We start from the raw sequence: 20797 nt of genomic DNA, 5'->3' as shown, positions 1-20797 counted from the left end.
ATTCCAATGCTTCCCAAGGAAACCAAAGCTTCCTACCTGTTGCCTTGTGGACTAATGAACACACCTTGTCCTGGGCTCTTATTCAATAAGGAACCAGCCAGTTGCCAACATTGTCTAGTAATGCCAGCTCCCTAAGCTACAAAAACACCCATGTCACCAAGTGCAATTGGGACAGTACCCATGGCCATCCCGAAGAGAAGAAAATGTGATAGGAAAGGCTGAAAAAAGTGTGGTAGAAGAGCCTGGAAGCCTTTTGCCAATACCCTGTCAGGCTGTCGGGAATTGGGGTCAGCCTGGAGCCTTTGGGTAACACCAAGGTGTAGCCTCGGCCAGGTGCCCTCAATTACCCCCAAGTTTCTTCCAACTCCATGTGACAGCTAGACCTCCATGAAGAGAAACTGGATCAGAACAGGGCCAACATTCCCAACACCTGAGAGGGATGGGGAATGAACAAAGTCCTCTCCAGCAAGCGCGTATTGTAGACAGGCAACCGCGCGATTCGCTTTTAATTGGCTGGCAGAGTCCCAGTAATTTGTTCTTTAGAGTGAGTAAAAAACCTTGAAGATGAGGATGCTTGGAAATGAAAGTAAAGTGATAGGTTCACTTTAACACACCCTTCTGTCGAGCCCCACAGTTGGGTGCCAAAACTGATGTGGATTTTTCAGATCAGACTGGGCTTCGAGAGTGTCAGCAAAATGGGTCGGCTAGCCAAGCCTCAGAGAGGGTCATCTTGAGGGGCTGGCAAGCCTAGCCCTGGAAGTGTTGGCTCTAATGGGCTGGCAAGCCAAGCCCTGAGAGTGTTGCTGGTTTGGTGGGCTGGCAATCCTAGCCCCCGGAGTGTTGGCTCTGATGGGCTGGCATGGCATGCCAGGCCTTGAAAGCGTTGCCAGTTCGGTAGGCTGGCAAGCCTAGCCCTCTGGGTGTCTCAGCTTCGGAGTCTTGCCTTATTCTGGCAGCTCTCCTGGTTCAACTGACTCTGTCGGCTGGCAAGCCAGCCTCTGGGGGCACAGCTCTTCGGCTCTGGTGATCTTCTGCAGCTCTTCAACTCGGGGTTCTTGTCTCGTGCCCAGGAAGAATGAGGGACACAGACACCTGGAAAGTGAGAAAGCAGGATTTACTGAGAGGACAGAGAAGTTCCTACAGTGGAAGGAGACCTGAAGGGGTTGCCCCGGCACACAAATTTAAAAAAAAAAATCATTTCTTATGGAACTTATGAAGACTTTTTTTCACTATAGTTTACCTTTAAATTATTGCAAATGAGAAACTTATTCCAAACTGTCTCATTCTTTGTTTATAACTTCTTTTATAACCTCAAGACTTTTTAGAACTTTTGTGACATTCTCAGTTTTCACAAGAATGTAGAAGTGTGTATCTTTTCACTTTTTTTTTTAGTTGGAATCTCACTCTGTTGACCAGGCTGGAATGCTGTGGCATGCTCATGGCACCCCAGCGTTGACCTGCTGTGCTCCAGTGAGCCTTCTGCCTCAGCCTTCCAAGTAGCTGGAACTACAGTTGTGCACTAGCACGCCCGGCTAATTGTTTTTAAAATTTGTTATAGGGACAAGGTCTTGCCACGTTGCCCAGGCTGGTTTCGAACCCACGGACTCAGGCAATCCATTCGCCTCAGCTTCCCAAAGTGGTGGGATTACAGGCTGAGTCACTGAGCCTGGCCTTTATTATTTTTTTTTAATATTAACTTATTTGTCTTAAAAAAGTGACAAATTGTGATTGTATGTGATTATAGAATACAATTTGATTTTTTGATACATATCTTGATATACAATGATCCAGAGAGGGTATTTATGTATCTATCATCTCATGAATTTATCATTTCTTTGTGGTGAGAACATTGGAAAACTTTTTCTAGCTCTTTCATCATATACAGTATTTTACAATTAACTATTTTCATTTTACTGTGCAATAGAACACCAGAATTTATTCCTCTTATTATATCCTTGTACTTGTTGACCAACCTTTCTCCATCCTTGGTTCCCCATCTCTGGTGTCCACACTCTGTTTCTATGATATTAACTTAATTTTTTTAGATTCTACGTATGGTTGAGACCATGCTGTATTTTTCTGTCTAGCTTATCTCACTTAACATAATGTCTTCCAGTTATATTCATGTTTTCTCAAACGACAGAATTTCATTCTTTTTAATGGCTGAATAGTATTTCCTTGTGTATATACACCATATTTTCTTTATCGCTTCATTCAGTGTTTTTTTTTGTTTGTTTGTTTTTTTGAGTTGGAGTCTCACTCTGTCACCCAGACTGGAGTGCAGTGGCCGCTCCCGGCCACTGCAGCCTCGACCTGCTGGGCTCCGGCGATTCTTCCGCCTCAGCCTTCCGAGTAGCCGGAATTACAGGTGCGCGCTACCACGCCCGGCTAATTTTTTTGATTTATTGTAGAGATCAGGTCTCGCCTACCCAGGTGGGTCTCGAACCCGTGGTCTCAGGCAATCCACTCACCTCAGCCTCCCAAAGGCGCGGGATTACAGGCTGAGCCACAGAGCCCGGCCTTCATTCAGTGTTAAACACTTAGATTGATTTTATAGCTTGGCTATTGTGAATAGTGCTGCGATTGATATGGGAGTGCTGAATCTCTTGGGACACACTCATTTCGTTTCCCTGGGATAAATATACCCAGTCATGGAATTGCTGGATTATATCTAAAAAACTTTTAAAAGTTTTTTAGGAAACTTCATACTGTTTACCATAATGGCTGTTTTAGTATACAATTCCAGCAACATTGTGTAAGTATTTTCTTTTCTTCACATCCTTACCAATGCTTGTTTTTGTCTTTTTTTATAAACGTAAGTGGTATCTCCTTGTGGTTTTGCTTTGCATTTCCCTGATGATTAGTGGTGTTGAGTATTTTTTTCACATATTTTTAAAAATAAGTGTCTATTCAGGAAATTTGTCTATTGTGAATCAGGTTATTTAATTTTTTTGCTTAAGGTGTTAAGTTCCTTATATATTCTGGATATCAATTTCTTGTTAGATGTATAGTTTGCAAATATCTTCTCCCATTCTACAGGTTCTCTTTTCACTTTGTTGGTAGCTTATTTTACTGTGCAAAAGTAGTTTTAGGTAACCTCACTAGTTTATTTTTGTTTTTGCTGCCTGTGCTTTTGAGGTCTTATTTTGAAAACCTTGACCAGCCCTATGTTATGAAGTGTTTCTCCTGTGTTTTCTTCTAATAGTTTTAGAATTTTGGTTTTTACATGTAAGTATTTAATTCACTTTGAGTTACTTTTTGTATATTGTGCAAGGTAGGGGTCTAGTCTCATTTTTTGGGATGTGCATATTCAATTTCTCAGCACCATTTATTGAAGAGACTGTTTTTCCTAATGCATGTTCTTGACATCTTTGTTGAAAATTGGCTGGCTGTAGGTTTGTGAATTTATTTCTGGCCTCTTTGTTCAGTTCCATTGGTCTCTGTATATGTTTTTGTGCTGGTATCATGCTGTCTGGGGTACTATAACTTCATTTTATTTTTTGAAATAAGGTAGTTTGATGCCTCTAACTTTGTTCATCCTGCATAAGACTATTTTTACTAGTTAGGGTCTTTTCTGGTTATATATAAATTTTAGGATTATATTATTATATTCCCTCTTTCTGTGCATAATGTTATCGGTCTTTTGAGAAAAATTATATTAAATTTGTGTATCACTTTGTAGAGTATGATCATTTAACATTATTAATTCTTCCAATCCATGAATATGGATCTCTTTCCATTTATTTGTAGCCTTTGCAATTTTTTCATCAGTGTTGCATCGTTTTCAGTGTTGAGATCTCTCCCCTTCTTGGTTAAGTTGATTGCTATCAATATCTTTTTTTGGGGGGTAGCTATTGTAAATGGAATTGTTTTCTTGTTTTTTTAAAATGTGGTTCATTAATAGTGTGTAGAAATACTACTGATTTTTGTGTATTAATTTTGTATCTCTTTACTGTTAGTTATAACAGTTTTTATAGCAAAGTCTTCAGGATTTTCTGCATATAAGATTGTGGTCATCTTCAAACAGGGACAATTGGACTTTCTTTCCCATTTGAATACCTTTTATTTCCTTCTTTTGCTTGATTTTTCTAGCTAGAACTTCCATACTATGTTGAATAGAGTGGTGAAAGTGATCTTCTGTGTTTTGTTCCTGAACTTAGATGAAAATCCTTTAGCTTTTTTCCATTCAGAATGACGTTAGCTGTGTGTTTGTCTGTATGTCCTTCATTGCATTGTGGCACATACCTTATGAAAACATGGAGAGCTTTTACCATGTAAATATATAGAATTCTGTCAAATGCTTTTTCCACATATGTTGAAATGATTATATTATTTTTGTCTTTTTAAAATGTGTTGTATCATTTTTTATTGCTGTGCCTATGTTAAATCATTCTTACATCCCTGGGATGAATCAAATTAGATCATAATGAATGATATTTTCAGTGTGCTGTAGGAGTTGGTTTGCTAATATTTTGTTAAGAATTTTTGTTTATGTCTTATTAGGGATATTGGCCTATAGTTTTGTTGCTGTTGTTGTTGTTGCTGTGCTCTTGTCTGGTTTTGGAATCAGGATAATGATGGTCTTGAAAAATAAGTGTGAAAATATTCCCTCCTCTTCAATTTTCTGTAATAGTTTGAAGAGAATGGCTATTAGCTCTTCTTTAAATGTTTTGTATAATTCAGTAGTTAAGCCATCAGGGTCTGTGTATATTTTCTGTTTCATCATGATTTAATATTGGTAGGTTGTATGTGTTCGTGAATTTATCCATTTCTTCTATGTTATCAAATTTATTGGCATATAGTTTTTCCTAATAGCGTCTTTTGATCCTTTTGTATTTCTTTGGCATTAGTTGCAACGTCTCCTTTTTAATCTGATCTTATTCACTTGAGTCTTTTCACTTTTTTCTTAGTTATTCTAGCTAAAGTTTTATTGATTTTATCTTTTCAAACAACTCTTCTTTTTAAAACCTTTTGAACTTTTTTTAGTCTCTATTTTATTTACTTCTGCTCTGAGCCTTTATTTCCTTACTTTTACTAAGTTGGTTTTAGTTTGTTTTTATAGAACTGAGAGTTACGTTTGATTTGAAATTTCCAGAGAGAACGTGGGAATTAACAGATACTAATGTGACATTTTGTTTTCATTTCTACCAGCAGGTCAAGGTGTACCAAAGATCAAGAATATTTATCCAAAGTTCAAAGGCTTATTTTATGTTTGGTGATAAGCTTGCAGTTTGTGTTTATAAAATCTTTGGATTCTAAGCTTTCAATTGCACTTACACAAGGCACACCAATGGATCTCTTCATTATCCTGGTGATTTGTCTTTCTTGTTTGATTCTTTTTTCTCTGTGGAAAGGAAGCCATGCCAGAAGGAAACTCCCACCTGGTCCCACTCCTTTTCCAATCGTTGGAAATATTATGCAGTTAAACACCAAGGACATCAGCAAATCCCTAAGCATGGTAAGTATAATTAATTTTACTTCAGTTGCTTGCAATGAATAAATAAGTTAGCTCTATGGCTAAATAAAATATAGACCCACTAAGTTTTAAAGAAATAATTGTAAATGTCCATTGGACACCCAGATATGATTTTAGAATGTATACAGGTAGAAGGCAATGAGATCTGTTAATCTTTTTTTTTTTTTTTTTTTTGAGTTGGAGTCTCACTCTGTCACCCAGACTGGAGTGCACTCCACCTGCTGGGCTCCGGCGATCCTTCCGCCTCAGCCTTTTGAGTAGCCGGAATTACAGGCAGGTGCTACCACGCCCGGCTGATTTTTTGATTTATTGTAGAGATGAGGTCTCGCTGCCCAGGCGGGTCTCGAACCCGCGGGCTCAGGCAATCCACTCACCTCAGCCTCCCAAAGGTGAGGGATTACAGGCTTAGCCACCGAGCCCGGCGAGATCTGTTAATCTTAACAAGAGAAGGGATTCATGAGTCAGAGGCAAATCAGGAATGAATATTGCAACCTGGGTAGCAGTCAGAGACTATACCACTCAAGAGGGATAAGGAGGCTTATGTATATAGAAATTTATTTGGATAATAAATTATTTTTCATACTACTTCATTGATGGATAATTTGTTTAATCTATCATCAGTCATTAGTAGAAATGTTCGTTTGCATCAATGAGTCAGGCAAAAACTATAGCAAAATGTTTGTAAAAAGTAGGACCAGTTTCCTTGCATATTGTTGAAAGTCCAGTTGTTTGTAAATTAAATGTTTTTTTACATTTCCTTTGAGAGTCTCAAAGTTCATCAGCAGTTCAACAGGAAGTCAGCAGCCCAAGATAGTCAGTCATACCAAGCCTGGAACGTTGTTAAACTCATAGATTCATTATAGGATTGCTGAAATCACCAAAAGTAGAGATTCTCTTTCCATATTGTGATCTAAGTACCCTATAAAATAATTATTGTCTGATAAATGCTTATGAAAACAGAATTTTTTTCTGTTAAAAAGTGATTGATTTACAAGTGCCAAAGTTTGCTAAAGCACATAATAATTTTAAGTAAAGAAATAACTAAGAGTTCAGAATCGTTCACAGTTCCTATTATATTTGCTCAATAAATGAGTAAATAACTTCTTTACTTCAAGTTATTTACATAGCAGTAGGCCTTTGAATCTTGAGGAAATTAAGTCAAATTTATCTTTTCTTTGAGACTATAAGTTACCAGGGTACTGCCCCTGGAATTTCTTTCTTCCTATGATTTGGCTCTGGCTTCAAAGAGATTGTGTCAGCACCCCAGCTAATTTTCTAATTCACAGCTTTGAGTAAGTTTTTAAATCTTTTTTAGATTTACTTTCTGTATCTTCAGTATATAAGTAACAACTATTTGCACAGTTTACTTGAGTGTATCATATATTGGACAAGTAATAAGTCCTAACTTTATGAGGCACTATGTCAGGTAGGTACATGCAAGGGATTTTTTTTTTTCTGAGTTGGCCCCCAGACTGGAGTGCAGTGGCCGCCCCCAGACTGGAGTGCACAGCCTTGACCTGCTGGGCTCCGGCGATCCTTCCGCCTCAGCCTTCCAAGTCGCTGGAACTATAGGCACGCACTACCACACCCGGCTAATTTTTGATTTATTGTAGAGATGAGGTCTCGCCAAGTTGCTCAAGCGGGTCTTGAACCCGCGGGCTCAGGCAATCCACTCACCTCGGCCTCCCAAAGCGCTGGGATTACAGACTGAGCCACCGAGCCCGGGTGAGGGATTTTCAATGATGAATTAAAATTTTAAAAGTCCCTATCATTATGGGATTTACAGTTTAGAAGATAAGCATATATTTATAAAACACTCATATAAGTACGTGTATGCTTATAATCTATATAACAGGGAAATGGTGGAAAGAGATAACATAGTTTGAGGGAAACAGGAGTCAGAGGAGCAATCAGAAAAGTGTTCTCTGAGAAACTGAAGTTGGAGCAGAGACTGAAGAATGATTAGGTTTTACCTGGATGAAATGCAGATAAACACCTATTTCATATGTTTTCAATCAGGTGTGTGTGTGGGGAGTGCATCTCTCCTCAAAACCCCAGAAAGAGGACCAGAGTGTTTGTACCCAGAAGTAGGTAAGAATATGGTACAAGATTGGACAGGCAGGCAAGGGTCAGGGCATGCTGGCTTTATGAGAATTTTAAGAACATTGGTCTTTATCATAAGAGCAATGTGATGCCATTAACATACTTAAAGGACTGTCATGTTGACATTTGCCTTGTGAAAATGTCATCCTGGTTGCTTTACAGAGAATGAATTGTAGAGCAGCAAAAGAAGTCCAACATTAGACAAGTTAAAGAGTGCAAAGTCCTATATCATTTAGGATACCAAATAAGCCTTCACAACAGAAAGAGTCCAACAGTACAATAGCTAAAAAAAGACAGGTATTTATTCATATCTTATATACTAATCTAGAGGTAAGTGCTGATGGCTGTCTCTCCTCCATGAGATCATTCAGGGAACCAGTTTTTCTCAATCTTTGAAGTTCTCCTATTTTGGGCCCCTGGGCTTTTGTTTTCCTTTTCATGGTCACAGTGGGAGCATCTCCCTTATATCATTTCAACTCATAGGTAAGAGGAGAAATGAAAGGCAAGTAATTATCTTTTATTTCATGTAGAATTTGCACACATCACGGCTACTATCAACAGTATGGAAACTTAGTCAGGTGGCTACACCTAGCCTCAAGTGAGGCTGGGAAATGTCTATGACCGGGCATAATCTCACGTATTATGAAAACCTAGAGCTGTCTGATGCTTAAAGGAATATATGGAGAATGGATATGAGGACTGATTATTAGTCCACACATAGGGCAAGTTAAGGGGCTTTCTTTAAGTAGGAGAAGAAACACATCACTTATTATAATTGCAGGAAGGAAGGAGAAATGTGGTGCAATTATGAGTTTGGAGAAAAGAGCTAATAAAATAATAAAAACAAAATTCCTAAAGTGGCTCATGCATCATGGTAGAAACTGAATAAAACATAATTATTGATAATGATAATAATACCAATATTGCTAATAATATGATAATTTCCATTTACATAATATATTTTCTTATTGAATAACTGGTTATAAAGTTGAAAACTTTTATAATAGATGAATGAATATTAAAATGTCAATTCAGTAAGATTGAACATATTTCTCTCATTCATCTATATTTCAGTTTTAAAATTCTTACTTTTCTTCCATCTTTTGTTCTTATTCCAGCTAGCAAATGATTATGGTCCTGTGTTCACTGTGTATTTTGGCATGAAGCCCACAGTGGTGTTGCATGGATATGAAGCAATCAAGGAAGCCCTGATTGACCAGGGAGAAGAATTTTCTGGCAGAGGGAGTTTACCAGTGGTTGAAAGATTTACCCAAGGATTAGGTATGTATCTTTGGGGAATGTGTGTGTTTATAAGCTGTAAAGACTCCTGAGTGATCTATCACAGAATCAAAGAACTGAGTATCACATGTTCTCACTCATAAGCAGACCTTGAGCAATTTTTGTAATGCTATAAAAAAAGGGTTGGCAGTAGCAGGAAACTGCCGGGGGTGGGGGTTGGCATACCTCATCAACAAGGGATTCTGCATAATGAACATTTGTATACCTAACCCTGAATTGTACCCCACATCTTTTTAAAAAAATTTTTAAAAAATTTATTTTAAAATTGTGGGGTACAGCTCAGGGTTATGTTTACAAATATTCATTGTGTTACCCTTGTTGATGAGGTGTGCCCTCCTTCCTCAGGCAGATATCGACTACATCTTTAAAATCAAAAAATTAAAAGTAAAAAAAAAAGTTGTAATGACTCCAAGTAGACCGAGAAATTGATAAAACATTTCAAAATCTTTATAAGACACATTTTCATCATTTTAACATAAGAATATTCATAATTTATTTATAAAGGATCATTACTCCTTATTTAAAATCTATGAAGGTGACACAAAGTCACCATGAAACATTACATTCAGTGAAATCAAAGCATCTAGCCACTAATGTTCTATGAATTTGTGACTAAGATACATTTATTTTAAATTATCGCCAGTTAGGATAATAAGAGGGCAACCCACTCGGGTCCCCTCCCACTGTAGGAGCTTTTCTGTCCTCTCAATAAAGCCTGCTTTCTAAAAAAGAAAAAAAGATAGTAAGAAAGAGACAGAGAAGACAGAGAGGGGGAAGGTGACTACGTTATTATTATTATCATTATTATTTTCTTTATTTTAATGACTAAATTATTTTATTCACCAAACGTATTGCTTCCTGGTATGAGTCACTGATGCCCAGAATCAAAATTAAGGACCTTGTATAGTACGCACAGAGCTGACATAGGTGTGGAATATTTCTAGCCTTGCCTTTAATCTTCTATCCTAAGAAAAAGTAAGAATATTTGAATCCAGTTGAATAAAAAGCACAAAGCAAAAATATGCTCTGAAAAGAGGATCATGAAAAGCTCTTTTTTATTAAGTACTTGAACAATCTTCCTTTTGTTTTTTCTGCTGCCTGTAAACTCTCCAGTTTTCTGGCGGATTCCTGGGTTCTCGCATAAAGAGAAAAGACCTGAATGGTGTCTGCCCCTTCTCTGCATTGTTCTCTAAGAGGCTTCCTGGATAAATTTCCTATGAACTTACCTTTCCCCCAATCTTACTTGACTCTGAAAATCCGATGTTGAACTTCCTTGGTGTTAAGACCACTTCCTGAGATTTAATGAGTAGATAGGAAATGTTAAAACGAGAAACGCTGTCAATGACTGTGTTTTTCACCTGAGTAATAGATTGTTACAAGATTCCCTCCATTGCAGAAGAGCTGTCCCACCTTCTCTGGAGAATTGTTTATTTCTTGTTGTTTCTCCACAATTTTCAGGAAAGTCATCTTTGTATATTTAACTTATGACTTGAAATCACCATTATTTATTGCTGTGGGATAATAGAGTAAACTTTTTTTTTTTGAGTTAGAGTCACTCTGTTGCTGAGACTGGAGTGCAGGGGCATGCTCACAGCCACTGCAGCTTCTACCTGCTGGGCTGAGTCAATCCTTCTGCCTTACCCTTCCAAGGAGCTGGAACTACAGGCACATGCCATCATGCCAGGCTAATTTTTTGATTTATTGTAGAGATGAGGTTTTGCCATGTTGCCCAGACTAGTCTCAAACTCCTGGACTCAGGTGATCTTCTTGCCTCTGCCTCCCAAAGTCTGGGATTGCAGGTGTGAGCCACTGTGCCCGGCCTGCAAACATTTAATTATCTTAACTTCTACATCCTTTTAGAAGTGGGAGAAAACACCAGGTTCAAGTGACATTCTGAAGTTTAGAGGAACTGATCTATGAAGAAAAGTTTAGTAATATGCAAAATCAAGAGAGTTGAGAGTAAATATAGGTTGGGTGAAAAGAGGAGGCAGGTGAGGCGGGGATCAGTGAGAATTGCTGAAGATACATCCACTATATCCACATCCCTGCTTAAGTGTCAGCATCATTTCCTGCGATGAGTTTTCTCAGCTGGAATTCATGACAATGGTGATATTATTACTCTGGCTCTTTTTGTCCTGATAGGAGTTGCTTTCAGCAATGGAGAAACCTGGAAGCAAACCCGGCGTTTCTCCCTCATGGTTTTGCGGAATATGGGGATGGGAAAGAAAACGATTGAAGACCGAATTCAAGAGGAAGCCTCGTGTCTGGTGGAAGCATTAAAGAAAACCAACGGTGCACATTTCTTTAGATAATTAACAGTAATCTTTTGGGTAGAATAAATGTTATTACAAGTAGACTCAAAAAAAGGTATGATGGCTCAAATACAATAGCAGTTTCCTTTTTGTTCATGTAACAGTATAAAGAGGTGAAGTGGTTGACCAGACTATTTTCAGGCCCCAGATTGACGGAGGCTGTGATATCTTCAGCATTTGGCTTCCAGTGTCACCCAGGTCTCATCTACTTGTTTGGTAGTGGAAGGAGAAGAAAACAAGGAAAAGAGCAAACACTGTTTAGACTAGGCATGGAAGTGGCACCCCAAACTTTTCTCATGTTCCATGGGCTATCACGCAGTAACAAGGTCACACTTAACTGCAGGAGAAACTGGAAAATGTGGTTCATTTGTGCCCAGGAGGAAGACGAGAAGATGGGTTTTGGTAATCAGTGAGTAGTCTTGGCTACATTAACTTGAAAAATTATGCAATTTTTCTAGTAACTTCTAGAGAAATAATGCAGGAGCCAATAGATTCTTCCAATAGGCAATTTGACTCCCATGGAGGAATGTGGGTGTGAAGAGAGGGAACCACAACTGCGCAGATCTCTGCAGCGTGTGGATGTGTGTATGTGCATGAATGATGTGGTGAGGGTGGAGGAGAACAGGATGGTCAGGAGACCAGGTAGGGAAGGGGTATGTTCAGGACTGTTTCATAAGCTCAATATTTAAATACTCTTAAAGAACTTATTAGCATAAAGATAGCATATTCTCTTTGGGAAATTGACATTGTATTATTTTAAAATTTCTTTCTGAGTTGGAGTCTCACTCTGTTGCCCAGGCTAGAGTGCAGAGGCATGCTCATGGCCACCGCAGCCTCCACCTGCTAGGCTCAGGTGACCCTTCTGCCTCAGCCTTCCAAGTAGCTGAAACTATAGGCACGCGCCACTATGTCTGGCTAATTTTTTTGATTTACTGTAGGGATGAGGTCTTGCCAAGTTGCCCAGGCTGGTCTTGAACCCCTGGGCTCAGGCAGTCCTCTCACCTCAGCTTCCCAAAGTGCTGGGATTATAGGCGTGAGCTACCGCGCCCAGCCACCGTTGTATTTTAAAACAATTTTATATTGTCCAGATAGTTCTTTTTCCATTTTATCTTTGCTGCTGTTGATATCAATCTGCAATTATTACATATATTTGCATGTGTTGGTTCTTTTTTAGAATACATTTTTGGAAATGGAGTTATAGTGTCAGTGAACATTGTTTGGGCATTTAATGCATATTACATAGAAATGGGGGGAAGATCTGATAGAATATGCGTAAGAAAATGAGGCATATGCTGTGTGTACTGTTTTGAAAACTTATTTTTTTCTTTTTCTTTTTTATTGAGTCGGAGTCTCACTCTGTCACCCAGGTTGGATTGCTGTGGCACACTCATGGCCACACCAGCGTCAACTTGCTAGGCACCGGCAATCTTTTGGCCTCAGCCTTCCAAGTAGCTGGAACTACAGGCGTGTGTTACCACACCTGGCTAATTTTTGACTTATTGTAGAGATGAGGTCTTGCTGAGTTGCCCCACTTGGTCTTGAGCCTGTGGGCTCAGGCAGTCCACTCACCTCGGCCTCCCAAAATGCTGGGATTACAGGCGAGCCACCGACCACAGCCAACGTAAACTTATTTTTTTAAAAATCATGTATTATATGATATTTCATGTGCTTAACTTTTAAATATTTTCCAATAACATTTTTAGCTGAATTGTGCAGTAGTCTATTATGCTGAATGTGCCATAGTTTCTCTAACTTATTTTAAAAAAAAATTTTAAGCAGATTGATTGTTTCTAGTCTTCGCTGCTGTTCATATAAAAAACTGCAATCTATATGAATTATTCCAGATTTCTGGCTACTTTCTTAGAAAAAAATTTTAAAAACAGAATTAGTAAAGCAAAGATTATTGATTTTTGATACAGATTATCTGGGAAGTGACTACACTTAATTTATATTTGGCAACAAACTTATTATTTATTATTTTTTTGAGTTTGTGTTTCACTCCTTTGCCCAGGCTGGACTGCAGTGGCATGCACGCCTCACGGTCACCCCAGCGTCGACCTTCTGGGTTCCAGCGATCCTTCTGCCTCAGCCTTCCGAGTAGCTGGAACTATAGGCACGCACCACCACGCCTGGCTATTTTTTATTTTATTGTAGAGACAAGGTCTTGCCAAGTTGCCTAGGCTGGTCTCGAACCCGTGGGCTCAGGCCAGCCACTCACCTCGGCCTCCCAAAGTGAACAAACTTATTTTTAGCTGGTTTAACCTTTCTCATGGTGATTGTGATCTTCTCTCAACTTCGTGACCTATGATCTACTAGACTTTGCTTGATTCCACCTAGTTATGGGATGTCACCCTCTCGGGGAAGTCCATTTCATCACTGGACACTCTAACTGTTGGAAGTTCCTCAGTTTGAGCAGAATTGTTTTTATTTGTAGCTTCTACTTTTGGATATCAGCTTGATTTTTCCTTCTGGAATCGTGGTGTTGTGGTGTTCATTGCCCAGAGGCAGGGGAGACTTACCTCTCACCTCAAATTTTGTTCAACTGTTGATATTAACAATGACACACACACACACACACACACACACACACACACACACACACACACACACACACACACACGGTACTGAAACTTTATCACTCCACGCCGCCAATTTGGGTGAAGAGCAGGGTGGCCCCCAACCAGATCCAAAAACGGTGTAAGAGAGAGCAGGACGAGAATATACTGGTCTGAGGTTTTTATGGTGGATATGGGATGGGGCAGGAATGAGGATTCCTGAGTGCAGACCGGGGTCTGTGTGGCTTAGAATTCCTGCTTGTGCCACAGGAAGGAGCACTTGGATTTGTGTAGATATGGGTAGAAGGGGAAAAGTTAATGATGAAACTTCAAAACTTCCAGAGGTCAGACATCAAAAAATGGAGTTACACTCTTTGTTACATATAGGATGCCTCTTTCCAAAACTATAGCATATTTAAAAAATTATCTGAATATAATAATTCTAATTTTTCTCATTACTCTTTACTTCTACTGTGTTTTGTGAAACACAATTTTAAGTTTTCTTAGTTCTTTACTTTTCTAATTATGTTGCTCAGTTTTCTGTGGCCATCACGAGAAAGTATCCACATTGAGAGCAAAACTCCATACATTATAACAAATATAAGCTAGGGGTACCCAAAAAATCTGGACACATTTTAAGAGATGTTATCTATTTATTACTTTTAGTTCACTGTAATCAGAAGTGTCTAGATGCTGATGGTAAGCACTTTGAATATCTCTTATAATTTCACAAGTCAAATGTGACTTGTATTAATTAAATTATTTATCTATATATCTTGAGTATTATAATTTTAATACAGTTTTTTTCCTTTCTGAAAATGTGTATACTTTTTTTGGCTCTCTTGCTCACTCTTTCTCTCTAGATGTATATATAGAGAGATGAAGTCTTGCTATGTTGCTCTGGCTAGACCTGAACTCCTGGGCTCAAGTGATCCTCCCACCTCAGCCTCCTGGGACTACAAGTGTGCATCGTTGTGACTGGCATTCAAGATATTTTCAAACTACGTTCTTAATTGTAATCCTTCTTGTAAATTAAGAAAAATTTAAAATGATGCAAATAGTCTTCTTGGGGCAAAGTTAACAAATAAACTGGACTGGATTAGTTTTTTGGGGGGAAACACAATACATTTTATTTCAGGCAAGTGAAGTTTATAGAAACGATGGTAGACTCAGGTAATTACTACTCTTAGAAATATTAAAATCAACCCTTTCTAATTATTTTAAACGGTCAGTTTAAGATTTTTGTATATGACAATTGTGTACTAACTTTTCACTTCTATTGATTTTAGCATCTCCTTGTGATCCTGCTTTCCTTCTGGGCTGTGTTCCCTGCAACGTGATCAGCTCTATCATTTTCCAGGATCGTTTTGACTATGGTGATCGGAAATTTCATGCCTTAATCCGGTATTTTCATGAAAACTTTGACATTGTAAGCACCCCCTGGATGCAGGTAAGGTTCTTTTTGAATGGGTTGCAGTGTTCTAGATTATATGTTGGTGCCTATCAAGGGTATTACTTTATTAAGTTATTGTCTAAGCTGGGTAACTGAGCTCTAGGACCAGATGACAGGTAAATTGGCACATTCCTGAGGGTAGAAAAGTCTTAAATAATTTTTTTGAAAAGCTAAGTGATTTGGGCACTTCCTTAATCTTTTGGATATAGTGCTTCTTTATTATAGCAAAAGATTATGAAACTTCATAAATTTTTAGAGGCATTCCCAGAGAAATATGTGTAGGGAAATCTGTTATGAGCAGTGGGTTCTAGTTCTGATATCACTAGTTGGATATCTTAGATTGTAGAGAGTTACAGTTAGAAAGTGAATGTGAGTGACTTTGAAGTTGCTTTGTGACCTGTGCATACTGTAACTCCGGCTACTTTTATCAGTGGTCTCTCCTTCTAATAAAAGTGTGTTTTGGTGCAGGAAACATCTCTTATTTATCTGTATCTACTTAGCACATAACAAAGTATCTGACATGTATCTGGCCTGTAAATGTTTGCAGAGGAAATTAATGAAGGATTCTTTCTTCTTTCAGCTCTGCAATACTTTCCCCTTTTTACATTATTTCCCAGGAAGTCACAATAAGTTATTAAAAAATGTTGCTGCCCAAAAGCAGTTTATCTTGGAGAAAGTAAAAGAACATCAAGAATCTCTGGATATCAATGACCCTCGGGATTTTATCGACTACTTTCTGATTAAAATGGAAAAGGTATAGTGTGATCTTGATTTGCCATTTCATACTGGTGGGTGATGTGACTTATAGTTTTAATTTGACTTTCCTGGGGAAATTGGGATATTAAATGCTACTTCCTAAAGATGTGTTCGTTGCTTATGAAAACTATTGCTTGTGCAAAACATGTAATATTTTGTATTCTCACTGAAAAAAGACCTAGAAGGCTTTCTCTATATCATGTTTTATAAATCTGGTTCTCTATTTGGGGTTAGATCAGATCACAAATACAAAGAACATATCACGGTATATAAAATAAGTTCCATGAATGGATGATGTAACAAGTGAGGGAACAAAGGGTAGACAGGAATCCAGAAAGGCTTATATTTGGAAAAATTCTGGCGAATCTTCACAGATAAGGCAGGTTTTAAGGAAACTCTGGCTTAGATTAACAGGGAGGGTCAAATATGTCCTCAGAATAAATGTGTGGAATTTTCAAAGAGGTTATCCTGATTGTAATTGGGAAACAGTGGTGTAATAATGACTGATGGTGTTTGAAATAGCGATGTAATTTGGGGTGGGTAGGTCTGGAGGCTTGAATGAGAAATTTGACATGATAAAAGAGACAGTAGAGGTTAGGGTTGACAGTGATTAGCAGGCATAACAATAAAAATTGTTTGAAAGAAATAACAGATGTGGTGGTTCATGCCTATAATCGCAGCACTTTGGGAGGCTGAGGGGAGAGGATTGCCTGAACCCAGGAGTTTGAGACCCACCTGGGTAACTTGGTGAGACCTCATCTCTACAATAAATCAAAAATTAGCTGGGTGTGGTGGCACGCGCCTGTGGTTCCAGCTACTTGGAAGGCTGAAGTGGAAGGATCACTTGAGTCCAGCAGGTTGAGGCTGCAGTGGCTGTGAGTATGCCACTGCACTCCAGCTTGGGTGACAGAGTGAGACTTTTACTCAAAAACAAAAACAAAGGGACTGAATGGCACTAGTGGGTAAGAAAGTGAGAAATCAGAAAGCCCTATAAGTGTGCAGCTCTGATTATAATTGAACAGTTTTAAGGATTCCTAACAATTCATGTAACTTTAACTTCAGCTAGAGGATACTCTAATGTCTGGCTTAATTTTCTAGGTACTAATGTTATATTGAATATTTTCGGTTCTCTGAAAAGTTTTTTATTTATCAAGTCATTTAACCTATCATTTCTAGGAAAAACACAATAAACAGTCAGCATTTACCATGGACAACTTGGTCATTACCGCATGGGATATCTTTAGTGCAGGAACAGAGACAACAAGCACCACCCTGAGATATGGACTCTTGCTCCTGCTAAAGCACCCTGAGATCACAGGTATGATCATAAATGATGGTCAGGTGAAATTCCAGGTAAAATTGGAAGACTGATAACTACCTCACCTGCCTATATAATGAACATGAACAATTCTTATCATTAGTACATCTACCTATCATTGGATGACTTCAATTCAAAGTAGAACATAGTATAAAAGTATAATAAAATGTGAAAGAACAAGAGTTTTTTGTTTTTTTTTTTTGAGTTGGAGTCTCACTCTGTCGCTCAGGCTGGAGTGCAGTAGCATGTTCACAGTCGCTGCAGACTTGACTTGCTGGACTCTGGCGATCCTTCTGCCTCAGCCTTCCAAGTACCCAGAACTACAGGCGCGTACTACCACGTCCAGCTAATTTTTGATTCATTATAGAGATGAGGTCTCGCCAAGTTGGCCGGGTGGGTCTCAAACCTTCGGGAGCAACAAGATTTGAAGGGCAGAAGTCATTATTCTCTCTGTTATGGTCTAGTGTCCTTGACTTGGGTTGGACCAGGTGCAGTAACAGAGTCATCTTAGAATCTGGAGAGAACTAACCTCTCTCATTCTCTCAAAAGGACACACTTGATATTCCTTTCACGTCCAGATAAATATATTTTTGTCAAAAGATTTTTCTACCCAAACACATTAGTAATGTAATGATTCGCTCAACAAATTTACTCTTTCTTCATCAAAAAGGCTCACTCTCCAATTAAAGAGCATCATCCTGAAAAACATAATTTAATAATTTACCCTCTTGGATAAACATATTTTTCTTACAAATATAACATCTCTTGCAGATACAACTTTTTTCTTTTTTAATCTCTTTTTCACTGAGAGGACATTTCCTTTATTACTATAACATGATTTGTGAATTGGTGCACTGAGACATTTTCTTTTCCTGATTTCGATAGCCTTAGGTGGTACATATAGTTTTGGGTTACGTGGCTGCATTGTATAGTGGCAAAGTCTAGGTATTAAATGTACCCACCACTCCCACCTGTGCACACTGTACCTGATAGGTGATTTTTCATCTCTCCACCCCCTTCCCATCATCCCCTTCTGAGTCTCCGATGTCCATTCGAGACATTTTTAGTATGATTAAACATCATGAAGTTTATCTCCATGACATCAGCACAAAGTTTTTTCAATTTGTTTAAGATCTTTCTGCTCTTCCAATGTAAATGAGATGATTTTTGAATTGTGCAACTTAGAAGCATTGCCTCAAAAATCCTTTGCTAATACGCATTGCGAGATATCATGTGTTTCTTTCACATGACACAGATTCTTGTGGCCAAACAACTCCCCTAATTCCTATCAAATTTGATCTCTATGTGATTATGACTTGAAATAGTATATAACATGTTTCTCCAAATCTTTAACTCCAGTGCATCTCGCAAACCCCTTCGCATGTCATATTTTCCTCTCACTTCCATTTCTATTTTTCATTTGGCATTTTCTAATTCCTGTCCACATATATTCCCTTTTCTTCTTTCTGTCTTCATCCTTTACTACTATTCTACTAAGCATTCTGATTTTATAAGTAGTTTATGACCACTTTGTATCACCACTTTCTTTTAGATGAAACTCTAGCCTTTTAATCTGATAAGGTGAACTATAAAATGTGTGTGACATTCCTAACTTTTTCTTCTTTTTGATATTAATCCCCAGAATTTTCACATGCTGCATTACAAAGACACATTCTTCAAGTATTTGATAAATATCATTTGACCAAAGTAGCAGTTTGGCATTGCTACTTTAGAAAATGCATTACCAGGGAAGGGAGGGGCACACCTCATCAACAGGAGTACCTGCGTAATGGACATTTGTATATCTAACCCTGAATTGTACCCCACATCTTTAAAATAAAGAAAAACAACAGCAATGACAACAAAAGAAAATACATTAAAGGCTTTATCAGCAGTGGCTTCAGATTTAAACTCTACTTAATAGGTAGCTGTATGACCTCAGTCTCATAACTACTTCTCCATATCTCTTGTCCCTTATCTGTTTAGGTGAAATAATATGGGAAGGACTGCATTTCCTGAGTGTTCTAAGGAAATATATTTACTTCTCTGGATCTGTTTCTTTGTAAAATACTCAAAATAATACCCAACACAGAGCACTAATAGGAATGATAAACTATTGTAATGAGTAGTACAGCATGTCTGTCGTATATTACCTTCTAAATAAATGTTAGCATACTTCTTATTTTTCTGTGTTGAATCAACTAAAAATATTATTGCATTGTTTTATATACTCAGAATTTACTGCAGTGGGTAGTTCTTACCCTCTTGATACAAATTTACAACAAAAACTGCTATACACAAAGTGGTTAAATTACAAGGTCTTTCATGAGTCTTCAAGATCCCGGATTCTTGAGTCTATCAAGAAAAAAATACATCAAACAGAGAATGTAGTTGAGAAATGAATTTTGTGGTTCAATTGTATTTTATATTTAGGTCTCAAATGAGCCTCTATTTGCCCAGAAAATGGAATCCCTGCTTCTTTTTTCCCTTATGGAGGTAGTGACACATAATGACTTCCTCTTCCCATCTTCATCTACAAGGGGACATGATTATGGGATCAAACAAAGGGTACTTCACGTTCTTTTCATTTCACAAAATTCTTAAAAAAATTTTATGATAATTATTTTATTTTATTTTAAAAATGTGGGACACAAATGAAGGTTAGGTACATACGAGGTGATCATACAGGTAAAGTGTGGGTACCCTTATTGATGTCATGTGCCCCCCTTCCCTTCCCTGGTAGTGTTCCACTACTGCCAATCCCCTTCTTATAATATGGTAAATGTTCAGGCTTCACTTGTAAGTGAGTACTTGTTATACTCAGATCTTTGTTTCTCATTTCACACAAATTCTGAGTCCTGTCTTGCCAGCTAAAGTCCGGGAAGAGATTGACCGTATGATTGGCAGAGACCGGAGCCTCTGCATGCAAGACAGGAGTCGCATGCCCTACACAGATGCTGTGGTGCACGAGATCCAGAGATACATTGACCTTGTCCCCACCAACCTGCCCCATGCAGTGATCCAGGACACTCAGTTTAGAGAATATCTTATTCCAAAGGTGAGAGCCGTTTTGTCAATATTTATGTATTTATTTACTTATCTATTTATTTACTTATTTATTTACTTATCTATTATGGTAGTAAAACTACAGATTATGTAACTGTCTACAAGTATGGCACAGTCATAGCTCAGGCATCTCACCCTATGACCACATACTTCTTTCCACCTAGTTTGTTGACACAATTTTCTAAATATGATAGTGTTTCAAGTCTCACAGGATGTTCAGTACATTCATAGCTCCACACCTCTGATTGTCCATTAGCCCAATCAGCTCTGTAATTTCCTGCTTTCCAGTGTCTGTTTTATTACTCTTACCAATTATCTAGTATTTTGTATCCCCACCTCCTTCCCTATTATCTGTCTCATGTACGTGTATAAGTGCAATTAAAAAGCCTTTTCCTCCCTGCCTGCCTTTGGACTATGGATCCCTGCTGATTGATATTATTATCATCAACCCAATATGTG

At 38.2% G+C, this 20797-nt stretch overlaps 1 protein-coding gene across 1 annotated transcript; it reads left to right on the top strand.

Moving 5' to 3' along the window:
• Positions 1-5290: 5290 nt before the first annotated feature.
• LOC103265697 (cytochrome P450 2C3-like) lies at positions 5291-20356 on the top strand (the record flags this gene model as incomplete). Its single annotated transcript, XM_008063345.1, has 7 exons — positions 5291-5458; positions 8698-8860; positions 11021-11170; positions 15035-15195; positions 15779-15952; positions 17131-17272; positions 20143-20356. Coding segments are annotated over exons 1-7 (1172 nt in total), but the record flags the coding sequence as incomplete, so codon positions are not given.
• Positions 20357-20797: the final 441 nt, after the last annotated feature.

This window comes from Carlito syrichta, unplaced genomic scaffold (genome assembly GCF_000164805.1).
Source record: "Carlito syrichta isolate Samal-C Ts95f unplaced genomic scaffold, Tarsius_syrichta-2.0.1 Scaffold306763, whole genome shotgun sequence".
Lineage (NCBI taxonomy): Eukaryota > Metazoa > Chordata > Mammalia > Primates > Tarsiidae > Carlito > Carlito syrichta.
The sequence above is the reverse complement of the archived record's forward strand: the minus strand, read 5'-3'. Positions and strand labels throughout refer to the sequence as shown.